The sequence below is a fragment of the Mustelus asterias genome, chromosome 11, assembly GCF_964213995.1.
Source record: "Mustelus asterias chromosome 11, sMusAst1.hap1.1, whole genome shotgun sequence".
In the NCBI taxonomy this organism is placed as follows: Eukaryota; Metazoa; Chordata; class Chondrichthyes; order Carcharhiniformes; family Triakidae; genus Mustelus; species Mustelus asterias.
In genome coordinates this window covers 89832840-89854400 of record NC_135811.1, presented here as the reverse complement: position 1 = coordinate 89854400, position 21561 = coordinate 89832840, and the positions used below count along the sequence as shown (strand labels likewise).

Below are 21561 nucleotides of genomic sequence, written 5' to 3'. Positions count from 1 at the left end.
CCCAGTACTTTTTACTTTCTCCTACCTCTTTTCTAAGACAAAATAATTTTGATTCACTGGGACACAGTATACAGAGAGTAGTTCCTCTTGTACAGATGAGGTTAAGCAACCTCAACCTCCCATCACCTGAATAAATGAGCCATTTCCGTCCAGCTGGAGGCTTGGGACTGTGGAAATATGCGATGTGATATGAAATTGAGCCACAAAATCCTTTACAGACCAGATCCTGAACAAATATATCAAGAACATTAGACTATTAACCAAAAACCAGAGAGTAGATCCTCACATTTAAGTACACTAAAACTACAGCCTCTTATTTTTCCAATTTCCTTCAATTTCCCTGGTATAGACTGGAAATCGCCAAGAGCTGGGACTCTGAATGGGGAGGAATTTGTAAAATGCGTACAGGAGGGTTCTTTGGAACAATATTTAGATAGCCCGACTAGAGAGGGGGCTATACTGGACCTAGTACTGGGGAATGAGCCCGGTCAGGTCTTCAAAGTTTCGGTAGGGGAACATGTGGCAAATAGTGACCACAATTCTGTTAGCTTTAGGATAGTGATGGAAAAGGATGAGTGGTGTCCCAAGGGTAAGGTGTTGGATTGGGGCAAGGCTAACTTTAGTGGGATTAGACAGAAATTGGCAGCTCTTGATTGGGAGAGGCTGTTTGAGGGTAAATCCACATCTGGCATGTGGGAGTCTTTTAAGGAACAGTTGTTAGGGCTGCAGGACAGGCATGTGCCTGTAAAAAAGGATAGGAAGGGTAGGATTCGAGAACCGTGGATAACCAGGGAAATTGAGGGACTGGTCAAAAAGAAAAGAGAGACGTATGTTAGGTCCAGGCAGCTATAAACGAAGGGAGCTCTGGAGGAGTACAAAGAAAGTAGGAAATAAATCAAACGGGGAATTAGAAGGGCAAAAAGGGGTCACGAAATGTCCTTGGCAGACAGGATTAAGGAGAATCCCAAGGCATTTTATTCATGCGTTAGGAACAAAAGGGTTGTCAGGGAAAGAAAATCGGACCTCTCAGGGACAAAAGTGGGGAATTATGCTTAGAGCCCAAAGAAGTAGGGGAGATCCTAAATGAATACTTTGCGTCGGTATTCACAAAGGAGAGGGATGCGTTGACTGGGAGTGTCTCGGAGGGGAGTGTTGAACCGTTGGAGAAAATCTCCATTACAAGGGAGGAAGTGTTAGGTTTGTTAGAGAATATAAGGACTGACAAATCCCCAGGGCCTGATGGAATCAATCCAAGGCTGCTCAGGGAGACGAGAGATGAAATCGCTGGGTCTCTGACGCAAATCTTTGTCTCGTCACTGGACACAGGTGAGGTCCCAGAGGATTGGAGGATAGCTAATGTGGTCCCGTTATTTAAGAAGGGTAGGAAGGATAACCCGGGTAATTATAGGCCGGTGAGCTTGACGTCCGTGGTGGGGAAGTTGTTGGAGAAGATTCTTAGAGATAGGATGTATGCGCATTTAGAAAGGAATAAACTCATTAACGATAGTCAGCATGGTTTTGAGAGAGGGAGGTCATGCCTCACTAACCTGGTGGAGTTTTTTGAAGAAGTGTCTAGGATGGTTGACGAGGGAAGGGCCGTGGATGTCATCTATATGGACTTTAGTAAAGCGTTTGACAAAGTCCCTCATGGTAGGCTGGTGCAAAAGGTGGAGGTGGCTAGATGGGTGGAGAACTGGCTTGGGCACAGAAGACAGAGGGTGGTAGTGGAAGGGTCTTTTTCCGGCTGGAGGCCTGTGACCAGTGGTGTTCCGCAGGGCTCTGTATTGGGACCTCTGCTGTTTGTGATTATATAAACGATCTGGAAGAAGGTGTAACTGGGGTGATCAGTAAGTTTGCGGACGACACAAAATTGGCAGGACTTGCAGATAGTGAGGAGCATTGTCAGAGGCTACAGAAGGATATAGATAGGCTGGAAATTTGGGCAAAGAAATGGCAGATGGAGTTCAATCCTGATAAATGCGAAGTGATGCATTTTGGTAGAACTAATGTAGGGAGGAGCTATACGATAAATGGCAGAACCATAAAGGGTGTAGATACGCAGAGGGACCTGGGTGTGCAAGTCCACAGATCCTTGAAGGTGACGTCACAGGTAGAGAGGGTGGTGAAGAAGGCATATGGCATGCTTGCCTTTATAGAACGGAGCATAGAGTATAAAAGTTGGGGTCTGATGTTGCAGATGTACAGAACGTTGGTTCGGCCGCATTTGGAATACTGCGTCCAGTTCTGGTCGCCACACTACCAAAAGGACGTGGAGGCTTTGGAGAGAGTACAGAGGAGGTTTACCAGGATGTTGCCTGGTATGGAGGGGCTTAGTTATGAGGAGAGATTGGGTAAACTGGGGTTGTTCTCCCTGGAAAGATGGAGGATGAGGGGAGACTTAATAGAGGTGTATAAAATTATGAAAGGCATAGGTAGGGTGAACGGTGGGAAGCTTTTCCCCAGGTCGGTGGTGACGTTCACGCAGGGTCATAGGTTCAAGGTGAGGGGGGGGGTGTTTAAACACGGATATCAGAAGGACATATTTTACAGAGGGTGGTGGGGGCCTGGAATGCGCTGCCAGGCAAGGTGGTGGAGGCGGACACACTGGGAACGTTTAAGACTTATCTAGATAGCCACATGAACGGAGTGGGAATGGAGGGATACAAAAGAATGGTCTAGTTTGGACCAGGGAGCAGCACGGGCTTGGAGGGCCGAAGGGCCTGTTCCTGTGCTGTACTGTTCTTTGTTAGGTTGCTTGAAGTTGTAAATAATCTGTAGTTGCATTGAGTCCACTGCCCTACAGAGATCTGCCCACACAAAGTATCTGTACCCCTTTAATTCTTCTCTTTAGTATACCTGATATTAACTGCTCCACCATTCATGGTCAGACATCATCTGCCAAGCTATCTAGCTCTAGAATTCCATCGCTAAATCTCTCTGCCTCATTACCTCTCTCTCTTCCAGACCTTCTTCTTTGGTCAGGCTTCTGGTCATCTGCCCAAATATCTCCGTATGCAGTTCAATATCAATTTTTGCTTCAAAATACCCTTTTGGGTATGTTAAAGGCATTATATAGATATAAATCATCATAGTTTTTTTAAAGTTGGCCATTTTGGAATTTACCCAAGTATTCCAGACAAAATTTTCCATATGTTCCCAGCATTATTTGTTAAAAACCTGCGAAACTCTAAACACTCATTCTGTGCCCTGGAAAAGCCTATGAAATGCACAGTTGTATGTGTTCAGCCTACATACATGTTGGTAAATTACCCTCATATCAACAAGTCTTGAAGCAGATATAGAAAGCACTCCCAGTACCTAGTCACTCAAGGGCAGTTAAAATGCACCTGAACTAGAAGCTCAGTCAACCAGAAGTGCCTTCAAACTCAATTCTCTGGTCAAGTGTACATGAGTTGAGCAGTGCAGCTGGCCCTGTTTTTGTAACTGACTGGTTCTTTCCCTGAAAATTAGTACTATACTAAAAAGTTAACTATTTTAAAATTCAAGTACAATCTTGCAAGGTCATACTGCACTGTGAATGAATAGAGGTCAATTCTAATCTGTGGATTTAGCCTGACCAAGTAATCAAAAAGCATTTCTTCCATCCCTCTTAAATTAAAATGCTCCTATTACAACACCTTATACAACACCTTATACAACTATATTTAAATTACAGCAGGCACATTGGCATTGATATTAGACTAATATTGCATAAAATATAAGCACTCAATTTACAATAGGCAACGAAATATAATTTCCAAATATCCAATTATCTTAGTAATATTGAAAACTTATTCATTTAACATTTAGTATGTTGCTTTAAAGCAACAATGGACAAGTTGGGCCGAAGGGCCTGTTTCCATGCTGTAAACGTCTATGATTCTAATTACACCAACAAAAATACACATTTCCTTGAACAAATTTCAATACTATTACAACCTGGTTGACCATATTATAACATATGCTGACAGCCCAATAAATGCCTAAGGTATATATAAAATTTGCACCAGAGAAATTAAATAAATTTTTCAACATGCATTTAAGGAAACAACTGAAAGCTAACTAAGCAGTAGGAACAGTAGTCACCCATTCAGCCTCCAATTCTTCACCTACGTTTGAACTGTACCTCAACTCTATTTTCCAGCTTTTTCTCCATACACTGATACTCTTAAGTTAATAAAAATGTTAAGTCTTAAAAATTTCCACTGGTTTAGAATGAAGAGTTTAAAGAGTTTCCTGACTCCCACCATCCATCCATATGAAAAAACATCCTGATTTTACACCTGAAATGCTTAGCTCCAATTTTAAGGTTGCGTCCCTTTTTCTGGATGCTCCCACCACAGGAAATAATTTCTCTGAATATACCTTATTGAGTCCTATGACCACTTTAAACACCACAATCAGATAACACTACAAGTCCTTAAACTCCATAGAGTTGATAAAGAAATAGATTTAGATCACACTTTTTACAGCCTCAGGACTTCCCAAAAAGTACTTCCTTGCCTGGGAAGTGCTGAAGTGCAATTAATCCATTAAGCCCTGGTATCATCCTGATAAATCAGTGTCACGTTTTCTCGTTGATCAAAATTTCCTTCCTGAAGTGCAGTGCACAGGACTGAACACAGCATTCAATGTGGGGTCAAATGTACTGGCCTCATCTTTTCTAAAGAATACAAATCAAATTCCCACTTGAAAGCTCAAGTCCAAGGGCACTATATATTCCTTTGGATAGCTACAATCAGCTTCACCTTTGATGGCAATCACAGAAGGAAATAAGATAGAAAATATCAAAAAACACAACTGGCAAGTTGAATAAGTGAATACAGTCACTTTCTCCAATGAGACAAAATTTGCCACAAATGCGGTTTCCTAGTTACTGATTCCAACCCCTGCCCAGTCATTGTCTCAAGCTGAAATGGACCATTCACAACCTCAACATCCTATGCAGCCTTGAGCTGTACTTGAAACCCCCTATTCCTCTCTATCACAAGGACTGCCTACATTCACGTGCAAAAGATTTCCTGTGCACAACCTTGCCTCAGCCTATTTGCTGCAGAAGCACTCACCCACTCCTTTATGTTACCTCGAGACTCAAGTATTCCAATACACTCCTTGCCTGCCTCCCATCGTCCATAAACTCTGCCCCTTATATCATAACTGACACCAAGTTCTAATCACCCATCACCCCTTTGTTTGCTGTCCTGCACTGGGTGTGACAATGCCTTAGATTTAAAGGTCTCATCTACATCACAAATTTCTCCATTGCTTTGCCCTCATCTCTGCAACATCCATCAGCCCTTCAATCTTATGAAAAGTCTGCATTCCAAGAACTCTGGCCACTTCTGTGCTTCTCGCTTCCTTCATCCTAACAACAGCACCTGATGCATTCAACCATCTAGGAACTAAGCTCTGGAATTCCCTTCATAACGTCTGCCTCTCCATTTTAAAAATACTCCTTAAAATCTACCTTTTTGACTAAGATTTTAGTCATTCGTTCTTAACATCTCTGCTTTTAGTTAAATGTCACTTTTGGTCAGCACAAGTTCCTTGGGACATTTTACAATGTTAAATTGGGTAGTACGTTGGCACAGTGGTTAGAGCCAGGGACCTGGGTTCAATTCCTTGGGTCAGTGTGTGTGTGCGTGCACATTCTCGCAGTGTCTGCGTGGGTTTCCTCCAGGTGTTCCAGTTTCCTCCCACAGATGTGCAGGTCAGGTTGATTGGTCATGCTAAAATAACCTTAGCGTCAGGGGATTAGCAAGGTAAATATGAGGAGGGGGTTACAGGAATAGGGCCTGGGTGGAATTGTGACCAGTGCAGACTCAATGGGCAAAATGGCCTTCTTCTGCACTGTAGGGATTCTATGATTCTAAAGGCACTATACTAATGCAAACTTTGAAAGTATTAATACAAGTAATGTTATAGAAATTCAAGTTGGCAGATTCAAAACTCCTATACTTCAATACCAATATTAATACCTAAAATGTAGAGACAAATCCAGATCAGCAAAATATTATATTTAATAAAATCTTGAGTGTTTAAAATCTGTCTTTTCATTATATTGAAGTACACATTAACAGAAAGCAGTTTTGCTGATCTGAAACAGCAGCTTTACTAGGGCAAGCCGTAGGGAAAACTTACAAAGTAAAACCTACTGAAAAACTTTCACTATCTCCCCCCCCTCCCCCCACCCCCACACACAATCCACCTTCAAACAGTTTCAATTTCCTTCAGGAATACAAGTGTCATTGGTTGATTCTGGTGAATCTCCAACGTTAGGTACTTTCTCCATTTGGAAGAATTTAACAGCAAAATTGAATCTCCAAAAGATTATGTTCGCCATTTGGCAGAACTTAATAGCAAACAGAAACCAAAAGGAAGGACTCCAGCTTTGACCTACCCATGGTTAAATGTGCAAGCAGCTAGCCACACTTGCTTCACTATCCCAGAATCTTTTTGTAACTTGGATTACTGTTGTTGCAGCCCCGTCAATTGGAATCGGTTGTTAGAATTGAGTGCCACATTTTTTTTCCCTCCATACAATGAGCATCCAGCAAAGGCCATGATGCAACCAGGGAACTGCCAAATAGTGTTCATTCAGCCTCACCTTGTGCCAAATGATATACTAAAAGGGCCGGAAAATGAAAGCCGGCATCCGGATTCGATGGCTGACCGACCGTAACAGTGTAACTGCGAGCTCATGCCGGTCAGTCAAATGGCACTGCCGCCTTTTCCGAGCAATTATTTTCAGTTGCTACACTGAACCACTTTCTGACAAAAAGGGGCACCGGCGAGGCGTGCGCATGCGTGCTCCCACTATCTGGCAGGACACCGGTGGAAGGCTGCCCGATCCCGAGCCCAGCTAGGCCGTGCCTGACTTCCCCACACATCCGCCAGCCCGCGCCGCCGCCCCTGCCGGCGCCCTCCCGCCAAAGGATACTCAAAGTTAGCATCTTGGATTGGTAATCGAAGGCGACCACTTCCCCGTGCAGCCGCTGGCCCAGGCACGTCAGGCAGGAAATCTGGCTGCCGACAGTGAAGTACTCTCCCGGAGCAGCCATCTTGTTACTGCCGGGCCAGCAGCGCTTTACCCAGCAGCCTTGGTGCGCGGCTGAGCATGCGCGGGGCCGCAGCTGTCAATCAAGGGCTTGGGTGCTGCTGGGGGGAGTGGAGAAAGGTGGCGAGCACTGGAGCTGGAGAGCTGCAAAGAAACCTACCTGGCATTAAGCTGATCTTTCTCTACACCCTAGCTATGATTGTAACACTGTATTCTGCACCCTTTCCTTTCCTTCTCCCCTACGTACTCTATCAACTGTATGCTTTGTCAACCAAGCGACTCAAGAACAGCTTCTTTCCTGCTGTTATCAGGCTTTTGAATGGACCTACCTCGCATTAAGCTGATCTTTCTCTACACCCTAGCTGTAACACTATATTTTGCACCGTCTCCTTTCCTTCTCCCCTACGTACTCTGAGTCCGCACCCTGGACATACTCTATTCCACCTTCTTCCGTCGGGAAAAAAAGTACAAAATTCTGAGATCACGTACCAACCGACTCAAGAACAGCTTCTTCCCTGCTGCCATCAAACTTTTGAATGGACCTAACTTATATTAAGTTGATCTTTCTCTACACCCTAGCTATGACTGTAACACTACATTCTGCACCCTCTCCTTTCCTTCTCCCCTTTGCACTCTGAGTCGGCACCCTGGATATACTCCCTTCCATCTACTTCCATCGGGAAAAAGGCAAAAGTCTGAGACCACATACTAACCGACTCAAGAACAGCTTCTTCTCTGCTACAGTCATACTTTTGAATGGACCTACCATATATTAAGCTGACCTTTCTCTACAACCTTGCTATGACTGTAACACTATATTCTTCAGCCTTTCCTTTCCTTCTCCCCTACGTACTCTATGTACGATATGCTTTGTCTACCAACTGACTCAAGAACAGTTTCTTCCCTGCTGCCATTGGACTTTTGAATGGACATACCATATATTAAGCTTATCTTTCTCTACACCCTTGCTATGACTGTAACACTATATTCTATAGCCTTTTATTTTCTTCTCCCCTACGTACTCTATGAACGGTATGCTTTGTCTACCAACGGACTCAAGAACAGCTTCTTCCTTGCTGCCATCAGACTTTTGAATAGACCTACCATATATTAAGCTGATCTTTCTCTGCACCCTGGCTATGACTGCAACACTACATTCTGCATCCTCTCCTTCCCTTCTCCCCATCAACGGTATGCTTTGTCTATATAGCACACAAGAAACAATACTTTTCACTGTATCGAACTACATGTGACAATAATAAATCAAATAAAAGAAAGACATTGAGAATAGTCATGGAGCAATTTCTGTGTCAGAAAGCAAGCTTGGTCATACACAAAGAATGGGGACATTTTCCGCACACTTCCTAATATTTTAAATTGAATTAAGCCTCTGTAAAGCTGTAAATGCTACAGTGCCAACTGCATTGCTCGAGAGAAGGACTTTCAGCATTCATGTAGCGCTTTACATGACCTCAGGATGTCCCAAAGGACTCCACAGTTATTGAAGTGCTTCTGAAGTGTAGGCACAACTGTTGTGATGTGATTAACACAGCTGCCAATGAGGCTGGATCAAAAATAGAAAATGCTGGTAAATCTCAGCAGGTCTGACAGCATCTGCAGAGAGAGAGTGGGGCTAACATTTTGAGTCTCGATGACCCTTCGTCAGAGCTGGGTTCTTTTCTGTTTTTGTTTCAGATTTCAGCATCCACAGTAATTTGCTTCATAATGAGGCTGGATCGCTCTCTTTCAGCTAGCCTGCTTCTGTGCGTAAATCTTACACATTTCTATCTTTTTATTTGCACACACCAAGCTCCCACAAACAACGCTGCACAAAGGACCAGACCATCTATTATTATTAGTCATGTTGGTTGTAGGATAAATGTTGGCCAGGACACTGGGCAAAACCCCATTGCTCTTCATCAAAATAATGCCATGAGATCATCAATTACCAACTGATAGGGACTTGGTTTTAACATCTTCTCCTAAAGAGAACATGCTGATAGAGCAGTACACAATATTGCACTGTAGTGTCAGTCTAAAATATGTGCTCAAATCTCAAATGGAATTTGAAGAACCTTGAGACAGGTGAGAGTGTTACCGAATGAGTATGACCTAATGGGTGGCACAGTGATTAGCACTGCTGCCTCACAGCTCCCGAGTTCAATTCTGGCCTCGGGTGACTGTTTGGAGTTTGCACATTCTCCTCATGTCTGCGTGGGTTTCCTCCCACTGTCCAAAGATGTGTGGGTTACGTTGATTGGCCATGCCAAATTAACCCTTAGTGTCAGGGAGATTAGCAAGGTAAATACGTGGGGTTACGGGGATAAGGCTGATGGGATTGTTGTCGGTGCAGGATTGATGGGCCAAATGGCCTCCTTCTGCACTGTAGGGATTCTATGATTTTATGAGCAATGGCTGATCCCTCCCTCCAATTTTCATTGTGCTGTTAGTTAATCCAAATGCCTTTATGTTACCTTAAGTATTGTACAACAAAAACAGAACTATTAATTTATCATATATATTGTCATTTTAACTCCTTGGTTGAATATCCTGCTGTTTGCAAACCTTAACTATTTGCTACATTATGCTATCAGGCTAGACATAATGCACATATATAATCATGTTGATCAAACAATCTTTATGTATAGGTATCATAATTAATCTTGTGCATTCTAGAACAGCTTTGCATAAATAGGTTTCGTGAACAATAGGAAATCCAACCTTGGTGAGACCACATTTGGAATATTGTGTGCAGTTCTGGTCACCTCACTATAAGAAGGATGTGGAAGCGCTGGAAAGAGTGCAGAGGAGATTTACCAGGATGCTGCCCTGTTTGGAGGGTAGGTCTTATGAGGAAAGGTTGAGGGAGCTAGGGCTGTTGTCTCTGGAGCAGAGGAGGCTGAGGGGAGACTTAATAGAGGTTTATAAAATGATGAAGGGGATAGATAGAGTGAACGTTCAAAGACTATTTCCTCGGGTGGATGGAGCTATTACAAGGGGGCATAACTATAGGGTTCGTGGTGGGAGATATAGGAAGGATGTCAGAGGTAGCTTCTTTACGCAGAGAGTGGTTGGGGTGTGGAATGGACTGCCTGCAGTGACAGTGGAGTCAGACACTTTAGGAACATTTAAGCGGTTATTGGATAGGCACATGGAACACACCAGGATGATAGGGAGTGGGATAGCTTGATCTTGGTTTCAGATAAAGCTCGGCACAACATCGGGGGCCGAAGGGCCTGTTCTGTGCTGTACTGTTCGATGATCTATGATCTATGATAACAAAGGGGAGGCAGTGGCGTAGTGATATTGTTGCTAGACTGGTAATCCAGAGACTCAGGGTAGTGCTCTGGTGACCCGGGTTTGAATCCCACCATGGCAGATGGTGAAATTTGAATCCAATAAAAATCTGGAAAGCAAAGTCTAATGATGACCATGAAACCATTGTAGGTTGTTGTAAAAACCCATCTGGTTCACTAATGTCCTTTAGGGAAGGAAATCTGCCATCCTTACCTGGTCAGGCCGACATGTGACTCCAGGTCCACAGCAATTTCTCAGAAGACGAAGGAAATTTGGCATGTCAGCTACGATTCTCACCAACATTTACAGATGCATCATAGAAAGCATTCTTTCTGGTTGTATCACAGCTTGGTATGGCTCCTGCCATACCAAGAAACTACAAAAGGTTGTGAACGTAGCCCAATTCATCACGCAAACCAGCCTCCCATCCATTGACTCTGTCTACTCGTGTCTTTTGTCTCCCAATGCATCTTAAATATCTTGCAGGTGGTAGTCCAACTCACTGTTGCTGCTAACTCCACTAAGGAGGCTGTTTCCTCAAAGAGTTTGTGGACATGGGGCTCATGCAGACCATGCGCCAGCTCAGATACTTACACTTCAGGGGACAAGTAAGGCTGCTCATTGATTTTTACCTGGTGACTCACAAATGAGCAAGAGCAGATATGGACATCAGTGAAGTGTAAACATCAGAGGGTGTAGAATCAAGCTCCATTCATTTGATGCAGATATTGTATTTTGCAGGCTGTTACTGAATAGGATACTTCTGAAGCAGCAGCAGGCATTGCAGCTGCACTGAACATGTTTGCAGAAAGACTGGAGGAGCACTCCACTCTGAGCTACCTCAGCAAAGCAGTCAGCATAATTAGGGCCCCATGCACCCCGGACATTCTCACTTCCACCTTTTTCCGTCAGTAAAAAGATAGAAAAGTCTGAGGTCACGTACCAACCGACACAAGAACAACTTCTTCCCTGCTGCCATCAGACTTTTGAATGGACCTACCCTGCATTAAGTTGATCTTTCTCTACACCCTATCTATGAGTGTAACACTACATTCTGCACACTCTCGTTTCCTTCTCTATGAATTGTCTGCTTTGTCTGTATAGCGCGCAAGAAACAATACTTCACTGTATGTTAATACATGTGACAATAATAAATCAAATCAAATCAAATCAAAATGTGGTTGACTCTTAACTGCCCTCAGGGATAGGCAATAAATGCTGGCCCAGCCAGTGATGCCCGCATCCCATGAACGAATAAAAAAAAACACAAATATGATTTCACAAAGTTCAGTTTAAGTTGGGCACTGTATCGTTTAGGTAATATAAGCAAGAGCTTGGATTAAGTATGAACAAAATGAAAGGTGAGGGAGAAGAGAATGTAAGGTTTAAATAATTTTTCCTTATGTCAGTGCATGAATGAACAGACACTGCAACATCCTCTTGTGACTTAGCCAGACAGCCTCCTTTGCATTTATTGCAAAAACAGTTACTCTAGCTGCAGGTTCACCACACCAGCATACATTTTTATTCAGTATCAAGCACAAAAGGCCTTCTATTTCCTAGAAATAGCAGAGGAAATTAAGCCAAATAAATGCCCGCTAATCTTGTTTATGTCATGGTATGTTAAACTCATTCAGCTATTGACTCAGAGAAATATTGTTAATCGGTCTCTGACATTGCTTTTTAGCTGACCAATTCTCTTCCTAGGTTTAACAGATTTGATTAAAACACATTGCTACACACAGTAAAGAAGTGGAATGAAAAAGTATGCATACTCTTCAGTGCCTCAGTAAATAAATACGTCATCAAGAAAAATTTCCAATGTGCATTCTATATGTGTATAATTGTAAAAGTGTTTAGAGATAATTTCCTCCATACTCATGCAAAGATATGCATAATCAGAGTGCAAATCAAATATGCAGCCGAAAGGATTATGGAATTGCGGCCTTAACTGAGTTATGTGTGTACTATCTACAAGATGCACTGCAGCAATTCACCAAAGATCCTTAGACAGCACCTCTCAAATCCACAACCACTTCCATCTAGAAGGAGAAGGGCAGCAGAGACATGGGAACACCACCACCTGCAAGTTCCCCTCCAAGCCACTCACTATCCTGACTTGGAAATATATCGCCATGATCGCTTCTCGGCCTTTTGGCTGAGATCAAGTGTAGTATGGATTGGATGCTGCACTTGGTTGAGGTCATTGGGTTACATTGAAGCTTCATATGTTTCATATGAAGCAATTTTTAAAAGCTGCATCTCGGCCTTTTGGCTAAGATGCAAATGAGCTCAAGTCTTGGAGGAGGTGTTGCTTTGCTCCTCCAATCAACTTGGCTCATGTAGATCAGGCCCAGGAAGGGTGACTTGGTCGCTCGCCCTGTCTTGTCAGCCTGGATCTGAAATGTCTCAACTTGTTGAGACTTTGAATTGGATTTGATTTGATTGAATTGGAAAAGTATATATATCGCCATTCCTTCGCAGTTGCTGGGTCAAGATCCTGGAATTCCCTCCCTAATGGCATTGTGGGTGAACCCACAGCACATGGACTGCAGTGATTCAAGAAGGCAGCTCACCACCACCTTCTCAAGGGCAACTAGGGCTGGCCAATAAATAGCAAATACCATAAGCTTTCGGAGCACTGCTCCTTCGTCAGATGGAGTGGAAATGTGCTCCCAAACAGTGCACAGACACAGAAATCAAGTTACAGAATATTAATTAGAATGCGAATCTCTACAACCAGCCAGGTCTTAAAGGTACAGACAATGTGGGTGGAGGGAGCATTCAACACAGGTTAAAGAGATGTGTATTGTCTAATAATAAATGTTGGCCAGCCAGCAACGCCCATGTCCCACGAATGAATAAGAAAAAGTGTTAATACAATATGCAAAAATGTTCCACCTCTTGCTACCTATTGACCCCCCCCCCCCCCCCCCCCCACCCCAGCTCTATATACAAATTTACCATGCCTTCAAGTTTAGATTTGAGTTCTCTGCAATTGAACTGGTTTGGATGGTCTATTCATATTCAAATTACATTAGATTTTCTGGTGGACAGTCACCTGTATTCACCCAAAGTAGGTTCAAATCAGCTGATCCAAGAAACAGTGAAGATTTAAAAAAATTAACTCTACAAAGACATTCTACACTTTGTTTTCGTATTAAAAATGGCTCTCTGCTGGCACTACACTAACTTATGTTATAGCATAGGATTTACATTTGGCCCAACTGGCCTGAACTTACCATACTATAATGGAGTACCTTCAGAGAGAAAAGAACCAGAAACTAGAGATCCAATGACTGAAGCAACAGAAGCAGCGATAGTATCCCATATGTAAGTACATGGCCTTCGACTGACATTTCAGGAGATGTCTGACATGGCCCTAGTCCATCTGCAGCAGAACCCGAACTGGAAATAAAGATAGCTATAGATCCAAGGATGTGCAGTTTGATTGACCATGCTAAATTGCCCCTTAGTGTCCCAAGATGTGTAGGTCAGGGGGATAAGCAGGGTAAATCGTGTGGTTAGGGAATAGGGTGGGAAGTGAGCATGAGTAAGATGCTCTGTCAGAGAATCAGTGCAGATTCGATGGGTCAAATGGCCTCCTTCTGCAATGTATGGATTCTATGATGCTATAGCCTTCAAGGTTTTGGAGTCAGGATCCTTCCAGAAATCCCTGAGGTACCCTTAGTCAACAGGCACAAAGGATTAGTCAATAGGCACAAAGTGCCTGGATCTAGCAGGTAACTTACACCCTGTTCCATGGTGCATGAACCCCAGTTTCATTAAATTTATAATGTTCCTAGTGGAGCAAATGCAGAGGGCACCACGTTTCTTCAGAATGGCTGGCCTCCTTAGAGGGCTAGGTAGAACAGACAGAATACTATCGGGATGCTGAGGAGCCACTTCAGGTGCTTGGTCCAGTCTCGGAGTGTCCTCCAACATTCCCCTTAGTGGATTTTGAAATTTGTTGTAGACTGATGCGTCCTGCAAACCTAATCCATGGAAAATCTCTGAATCCTAACAAGTCAATGGAAGCAGCAGCTGTCAGAGAGGAAACAAGGGACCTGATGCTTTGAGGAGCAGAGCTTTCATCCAATGAGTGCCTCATAGATATCACAACCAACAGAGTCAGACACAGCTCTCTTAACATCAAAGAGTGTTTTATTGCAGAAACATTTCATAACTTTTAAATTCAAGTTGTTGCAAATATATACAAATGTTGACTGAAAATATTAAATTACACTTGGAAATTTCAAAAAGGTTTTGCATAAATAAACTGAGAAACATTTCAATTACAAGAGTTATTGCAACGTTGACCTCCGATTAGAAATTTGAGCAATTATTTTCAAGATTCTCAAGACATCCCATCCATCTGATGCTCCACCAAGATGCATCTCTTCAGGCCTGCAGCCATAAACTCACATTACACTCATTTATCAGTTTCTCGGATCTCTTGGAAACAGTGGCGGACCCTCACGGTCTCCCGTTCTCTGAAACTGAATTCTGAATATTCACCTGGCATTGGGGTACTAACTCACCTGATAGAATGTGCTTGCACTGGTATCCGGCTAAGGAGAACCAGGTAACTGTCATTGACTTGAAGATGGCCTTAAGAAGGTAGAGGTACTGCATTCCTAGGAATGAGCAGAACTGCGCAGCTTTGGCTTTTCATGGACCTCTCATCCAGCAGCATGTTAGACCTCTTTTTAGGCAGCAGCATGTTAGACACAAGCAGAGTCCACTCATTGAGCCAAAGTTGGAGGAACAGAACTTGTGCGAAAAAGGCATTCTAGGTAAAAACAAATCTTAATACATCTGACAAATTACAGCCCCAGTGCAGTTATCAGTGTGAGATACCCCCTCATTTGAGACTTTTTGTTGGAATTCCTTGAGTGTACCAGAATTAAAGCTTGGAAGATAGTTGCTGAGCAGTTCTGTGGTATAGGAGAATTACATAGAAAATGTAGGGCAGCACATAAGTGGCACAGTAGAACAGTGGTTAGCACTGCTGCCTCACAGTGCCAGGGACCCGGGTTTGATTCCTGGCTTGGGTCACTGTCTGTGCGGAGTTTGCACATTCTCCCCGTGTCTGCGTGGGCTTCCTCCGGACATTCCAGTTTCCTCCCACAGTCCAAAGATGTGCAGGTGAGGTGAATTGGCCATGATAAATTCTCCCTCAGTGTACTCGAACAGGCGCTGGAACGTGGCGACTAGGGGATTTTCACCGTAACTTCATTGCGGTGTTAATGTCAGCCTACTTGTGACTAATAAAAAAAACTTTTTAAAAACTGAAAAGTACATCATGGAAACATGCCCTTCAGCCCAACTGGCCTATGTATTGCTTAACTCCGCACATGCCTCCTCCTATGACAGTTGAAAGAAAATGAATAATTTCAGTATCAAGGTAAATATTTACATGAACAGTGAAGGTAAAATATTGCTAAAGCCATTTGGCAGAAATGTGTCATAAAAAATATGCCAAATAGCAAAACCTCTCTCAGATTCTACTAACCACAACTTGTGGTGGAAAAATCCATCTGGGATGGGGCGAAAAGGTGGGAATGGATATCAAGTAGGAATTAGGAGAAGTTTTAAAAGAGGTGACCACAGTTATAGTTAAAAAGACAGGTTTCAATGATGGAGAGAGGGTTGTGGATTGCGGGGTCTAAGGAACTGGCCAGTTTTCCCCAGTCCACATGCAGCAGAGGTAGCGTAGGCCAAAGGCATTTACAAATGAGAAAATGATTTAAAAACATTGCACTGGGGGCAAGAAGTCAATGGAGGTTCAACAAGACCAAGATATATCAACATGACTTAGTGTGAGATAGAATTTAGATGAGGATGGAGTTTATGTAAAACAGGGCTCAGAATGTTGACAAGGGAACTGTTGCAGAAGTTGAACCTAACAGAAAAGCATAGATGACAGAGAACATCAGTGGTGGTAGGGATAAGGCATGAAATGGAGACAAGTGATACAGCAAAGCACATTTTAAAACACAGAAACAAGCTAATAAGCTGACCAGTCAATTGCAATATTTACCCTCCATGCAAACAAAGTCATAATCACATTTCTTGATCCTCTTTCCATATCCTTACATCCCCATTTGTTTCATCCACCTATTTAAATTCTGCAGCCACAACTGTCTGTGTAAAGAGGTTTTTCTTAACATCTGTCCCGAATCTCTTACATTTTAGCTTGCATCTATGGCTCTTCATTCTAGACCGCTCAATAAATTGCTTCTATCACCCCGTCCCAACATTTCATAATTGCAAACACTATCAAATCACCCTAACAGGCATTGTTGCCGTACACATTTTGGCATTGAATTCCACCTGCCACATTTTAGCTGTCTCCACCATTGATCCACACTTGTGACACTAATAAATAAACTTAAACATTCAATACAGCTCTAAAATATCATTTCTAAGGCCTTAGTTATTGGATTGCATCCCATAGGGCCTTGACACCTTGTCTTCCTTTCGGGTAACTAACTTATCTAAATTTTCTTTCCTTCATCATCCATCCTGCTCTCTGAACTTTTAGGATTTCCCTTCAATAAGCCCAACATGAAGAATTTCCCTCTGCTGTTTCTTCATTATCAATTACAGCTTGACAATTCTCTTCTCTCAGGAGTGCTGTTTTTAACAATTCTCTTTTGCTGATAAGATTCTCTTTTTACTGATTTTACAGGATGCATAACATCCTGAACCTTTTTTGTTTCAAAGAAAGAAACTTTCTTTGTTTCATTGGAGAAGACATATTCTGTATCTTGATCTTCCATCCATAATCTTGTTATTTCTATTCATCTCTCTAATTGGACTTCAGGTTTCAACTTCTAGTTCCTTTCTACAATTTAGAATGTTGTAACTCTCAATAATATAAAAAGCCCTTTTAAGCTTTAAGGCCCAAATATAGGGCTCTGGCTAAACCCCTCCTTATTCCTTCTTTTGCCAATATTATCACATCTCCATCTTCTTCATCCCCTTAAACGTATTGTAATATGTTTATTTTCCTATACAGTCAAAACCAAGTCTCTGTTAACGAAACTACGACTAGATGTTCCAATGAAATTGATGCTTCCAGTTCCCTAGTGTATTTCCACATTCCAAACATTGCAATCCAAGCATCTTAACTTTGGGATGGGATTAAGCTTAGACTGTACAGTGGGAGAGTGGCACAGAAAGGCTTCAGACTTGCTAGAAGAAGTTCATTCATAACCAATGGTTGGAAAAGCAGCGTGTTATGTAGGTTGGGGTGTAGCCCCTTTAAGGGAATGGGTCATGTGACCCAGGTGTGGGGTGATCTGCCCAGGGACCGCCCTGAGAGGGCAGTTGTCATTTGGAGTATGGAGCGAGTAGACCTGCAATAAAGATCTGGGTTTCCTAATGGCTGGCTGTGGAATAGTTCTTGAGGGCACCCCTCAGTACTCAGGAATTTAATGCAGCACATTACATAATGACAGTCATAAAGTTGGGAGGGTTTATGAAGCAATACAGCAGGTTGTCATTAGCAAGTGTAACCTTTGCACAGGTCTGTGTTAAGAGAGGCGAGTATTGCAATGTGAACACTGGCAGCTGGTGAACAAACTACACAAGTATCTTTTGACACAATATAGTGGGCTGAATTTTATGCTCTGAAAATGGGATTCATGTAGTCCCACTGAAATGCAATATCTGGAGTAATGACCTCAGGTCATGAATCATTATGTCAGTGAGTCATCCCAGGCCGCCTGTGGAGAGCTGAGTTGGATCACCCAGCCTGCAGCACATCACTGCATAAAGAGCCTCACAGAACCACACCCATCAATTCATTATCCTCACTACAGATGACAGTAGTCAACTGAAAAGAGTAGCTATGGCTGGTTTCCCAAGGGTGCAAGAGATCACTGATTGCACCCATGTCTCCATCAAGGCACCAACAGGGCAGTGGGGTGTTTATAAATTGAATGGGGTACCATTCCGTCAATGTTCAGACACCATGCAACCACCAACAGCATATCATGCAGGTGTGTGCCAGATACATGGGAGCAACCATGACTCTTACATCCTCTGGCACACTGCCAGGTACCAGAGACGTTTTCTGGATTGGACGCACTGGAAGGATGGCTGCTTGGTGATAAAGATTATCCTCTAAAGAAGTGGCTCATGACACCTGTTAGAAATACTGCAATGGAACCTGAGTGCCATTGTAACAAGAACCACAACACTGCATCATCACTGAACACAGCACAGGATGAGATTTAGATGCCTCGGGAGATCGGGTGGATCTCTCCAATGCGCACCATCAAGAGTTTCTCCAATGGTTGTTGTCTGCTGTGCTCTGCACAACCTGGCACTGCAGAGAGAGGGTGCCCTCCTGGAGAAATGTTCATGGGGGATAAAATGTTCCTCTGCTAAGGTGTTAAAGGAAGAGACGGACGATCTGCAGCCGTCAGATGTGGAAGGAAAGATATGTTAGCAATGGAGACAGTCCAGAGAAGGTTCACTGGGTTGATCCTGGGTATGGGGGGATTATCTTATGAGGAAAGGTTGAGTAAGTCGGGCCTGTCTTTATTGGACTTGGAATGAGAGATGAATGACCTTATTGAGACCTATAGGATTCTCAGGGGGCTTGACAGAGTAGATGTTGAGAGGCTGTTTCCCCTTATGGGAGAGTCTAGAACCTGAGGGCATATTCTCAGAGTAAGGGATCAACCATTTAAGACAGAGATGAGGAGGAACTTCTTCTCTCAGAGGGTAGTGGATTAATGGAAATCTCTACTTCTCTAGAGAACAGTAGAGGCTGGGTGGTTAAGTATGTTCAGGGCTGAGATAGACAGCTTTTTTAAGGGAAGCAAGGGTTTTAGGGATAAGGCAGGAAATTGGAGTTGATGATTATCACATCAGATCAGTCATGATCCCATTGAATGGCAGAGCAGACTTGATGGACCGAATGGCCTACTTCTGCTCCTACACCTTATGATCTCCCAGGGACTATCTTTTTTTTCTGGAGCGAAGAAGGCTGAGGGGTGATCTTATAGAGGTCTCTAAAATAATGAGGGGCATAGATCAGCTAGATAGTCAATATCTTTTCCCAAAGATAGGGGAGTCTAAAACTAGAGGGCATAGGTTTAAGGTGAGAGGGGAGAGATACAAAAGTGTCCAGAGGGGCAATTTTTTCACACAGAGGGCAGTGAGTGTCTGGAACAAGCTGCCAGAGGTAGCAGGAGAGGCGGATACAATTTTGTCTTTTGAAAAGCATTTAGACAGTTACATGGGTAAGATGGGTATAGAGGGATATGGGTCAAATGCGGGCAATTGGGACTAGCTTAGGGGTTTAAAAAAAAGGGCGGCATGGACAAGTTGGGCCAAAGGGCCTGTTTCCATGCTGTAAACCTCTATCACTCTATGACTCTATCTTGATGGCCTTGAGATAGAGGAAGTGCTTCTCCTGTGAAGATTCTAATAGATTCGTCTCCCCAAATACATCAGCCTCATGGTCAGAGCTTCCTACTTGGTGCACCTACTTTACATGCGAAGCAGTTTGTTCCCTTGGATCATTTCAAACATTCAAACCATATCAATCATTTGGATGCATATAATCATATTAGACCCTCACTGGAATCCTTGCATTCACACACACGGTGAATAAACTAGCAAAGTTTTGCAAGATGTTGAAAAAATAATAATTTATATACACAGCAACATATGCAAATAATATAAATGAGAAAGATACCCATGTACATCCAAGTGTGACTACTGTGAGGTTTTCTTAAATCCTTACTGAATACTGCAGTGTGGTACTCCCCCCTCATTGCCCAGCTGCCATGGGTACAAGCTGCTGAGTCTTGTGCCACCTTGTCTATAACAAACTTGGCCATCGTCCTCTGGTTGCCTGAGACCAGGAAAGCCCCGGTATGGTGGGGGTTTCCAGCATAGTGGCAGGAGGCCCGTCTGCCGACGCTGCACTCAAACATATCCGTGCTGATGACAGAGGAGAGGCTGACTCTATCAGAAGCAGCCTAGAAACGCCTTCCCACTCCTCTCCCGCCCACCCTGACAGCATCAGCTGCTGCTCACCCTCTGGCATGAGTTCCAGCTGGCCATCCCTACTTTCCTGAGTGGGACCAGGAGCTGGATGTTACACTCATCCCTCTATCACTCTGGTTCTGGGCCACTGAGCTCCGAGACAAGGTGATGCAGCGCAGATCCGAATGCATACCCAGTATTACGTCAGTTATCTACTGGCTTTGGTCTGCTATAACAGTTGCCAGTCTGTCAATGGAGGAAGTTATATGTTCTGTTGAATAGATCTCACAGCACTCATGACTTAGATGGACTCCTCCAAAGTCTGTACCAGAATGCGCAACCCCCCCCACCCAAGTATCTTGGCCACATTTCCACACATCACACTTAAGATGTTCAGCATTTTCCGTCTTATGGACACCTGCAGAGCCACAACATCAGATTGGGACTCAGAATGTTGGTCACCTCCAGCACTCCTCCAACTGCCATCTCAGTTTCCAGTAGCAGTATGTGTGACCATGATGTGTCCTCACCTACCTGTGATTCCCTTATTTCTGAGCTGCAAGTATCTGCAACTAGTGCTGGCTGCACAGAACAAGGATGTGAAGTTCAGCCCCTGAGGCTTCCGCTTCCTCCTCAGAGGTCAATGTGGGACCATCAGGGCTGGTAGAAACCAACAGCAGCCAATGTTGCACCTTTGTAGGAAACAAAAGCAGAGATTAATAGGACGATCTTCTATCTTTGGGGTGACTGCACTGAGACAAGTTTCCTTGTTGCTAGCGCTGGTACCATTGCAAGACGTAACTCATTGTTTGCATTTTACAATTTTCAACATATGCTTAATGCTTAATTCAAAGTCACAGATCATCAATGGCTCATTCCTAACAGCATGCTAACCATCATGTTCTCTCCACCTCCCCAACCCCATTAACACGTGGATGAAGGAGAAATGGTCGAGAGCTTCAGGTTTCTAGGTGTCTAGATCACCAACAACCTGTCCTGGTCCCTCCATGCCGATGCTGTAGTTAAGAAAGCCCACCAACACCTCTACCTTTTCAGAAGGCAAAGGAAATTCGGAATGTCCATGACGACTCTCACTAACTTTTACAGATGCACCATAGAAAGCATCCTTTCTGGATGTGTCACAGCTTGGTATGGCTCGTGTTGTAACCAAAGATCGCAATAAATTACAAAGGGTC

At 43.4% G+C, this 21561-nt stretch overlaps 1 protein-coding gene and 1 pseudogene across 1 annotated transcript in view; one reads left to right on the top strand and one right to left on the bottom strand.

The window, feature by feature from the left end:
* lsm12b (LSM12 homolog b) overlaps window positions 1–7096 on the bottom strand; it is a 39966-nt gene extending 32870 nt beyond the window's left edge. Inside the window, exon 1 of the mRNA XM_078223944.1 lies at window positions 6941–7096. Coding sequence (XP_078080070.1) covers window positions 6941–7061 — 121 coding nt within the window. The 5' untranslated portion in view covers window positions 7062–7096. The remainder of the gene's footprint in view (window positions 1–6940) is intronic.
* A 5396-nt stretch (window positions 7097–12492) lies between these two features.
* LOC144501006 (U2 spliceosomal RNA) lies at window positions 12493–12695 on the top strand (annotated as a pseudogene).
* The last annotated feature ends 8866 nt before the right edge of the window (window positions 12696–21561 follow it).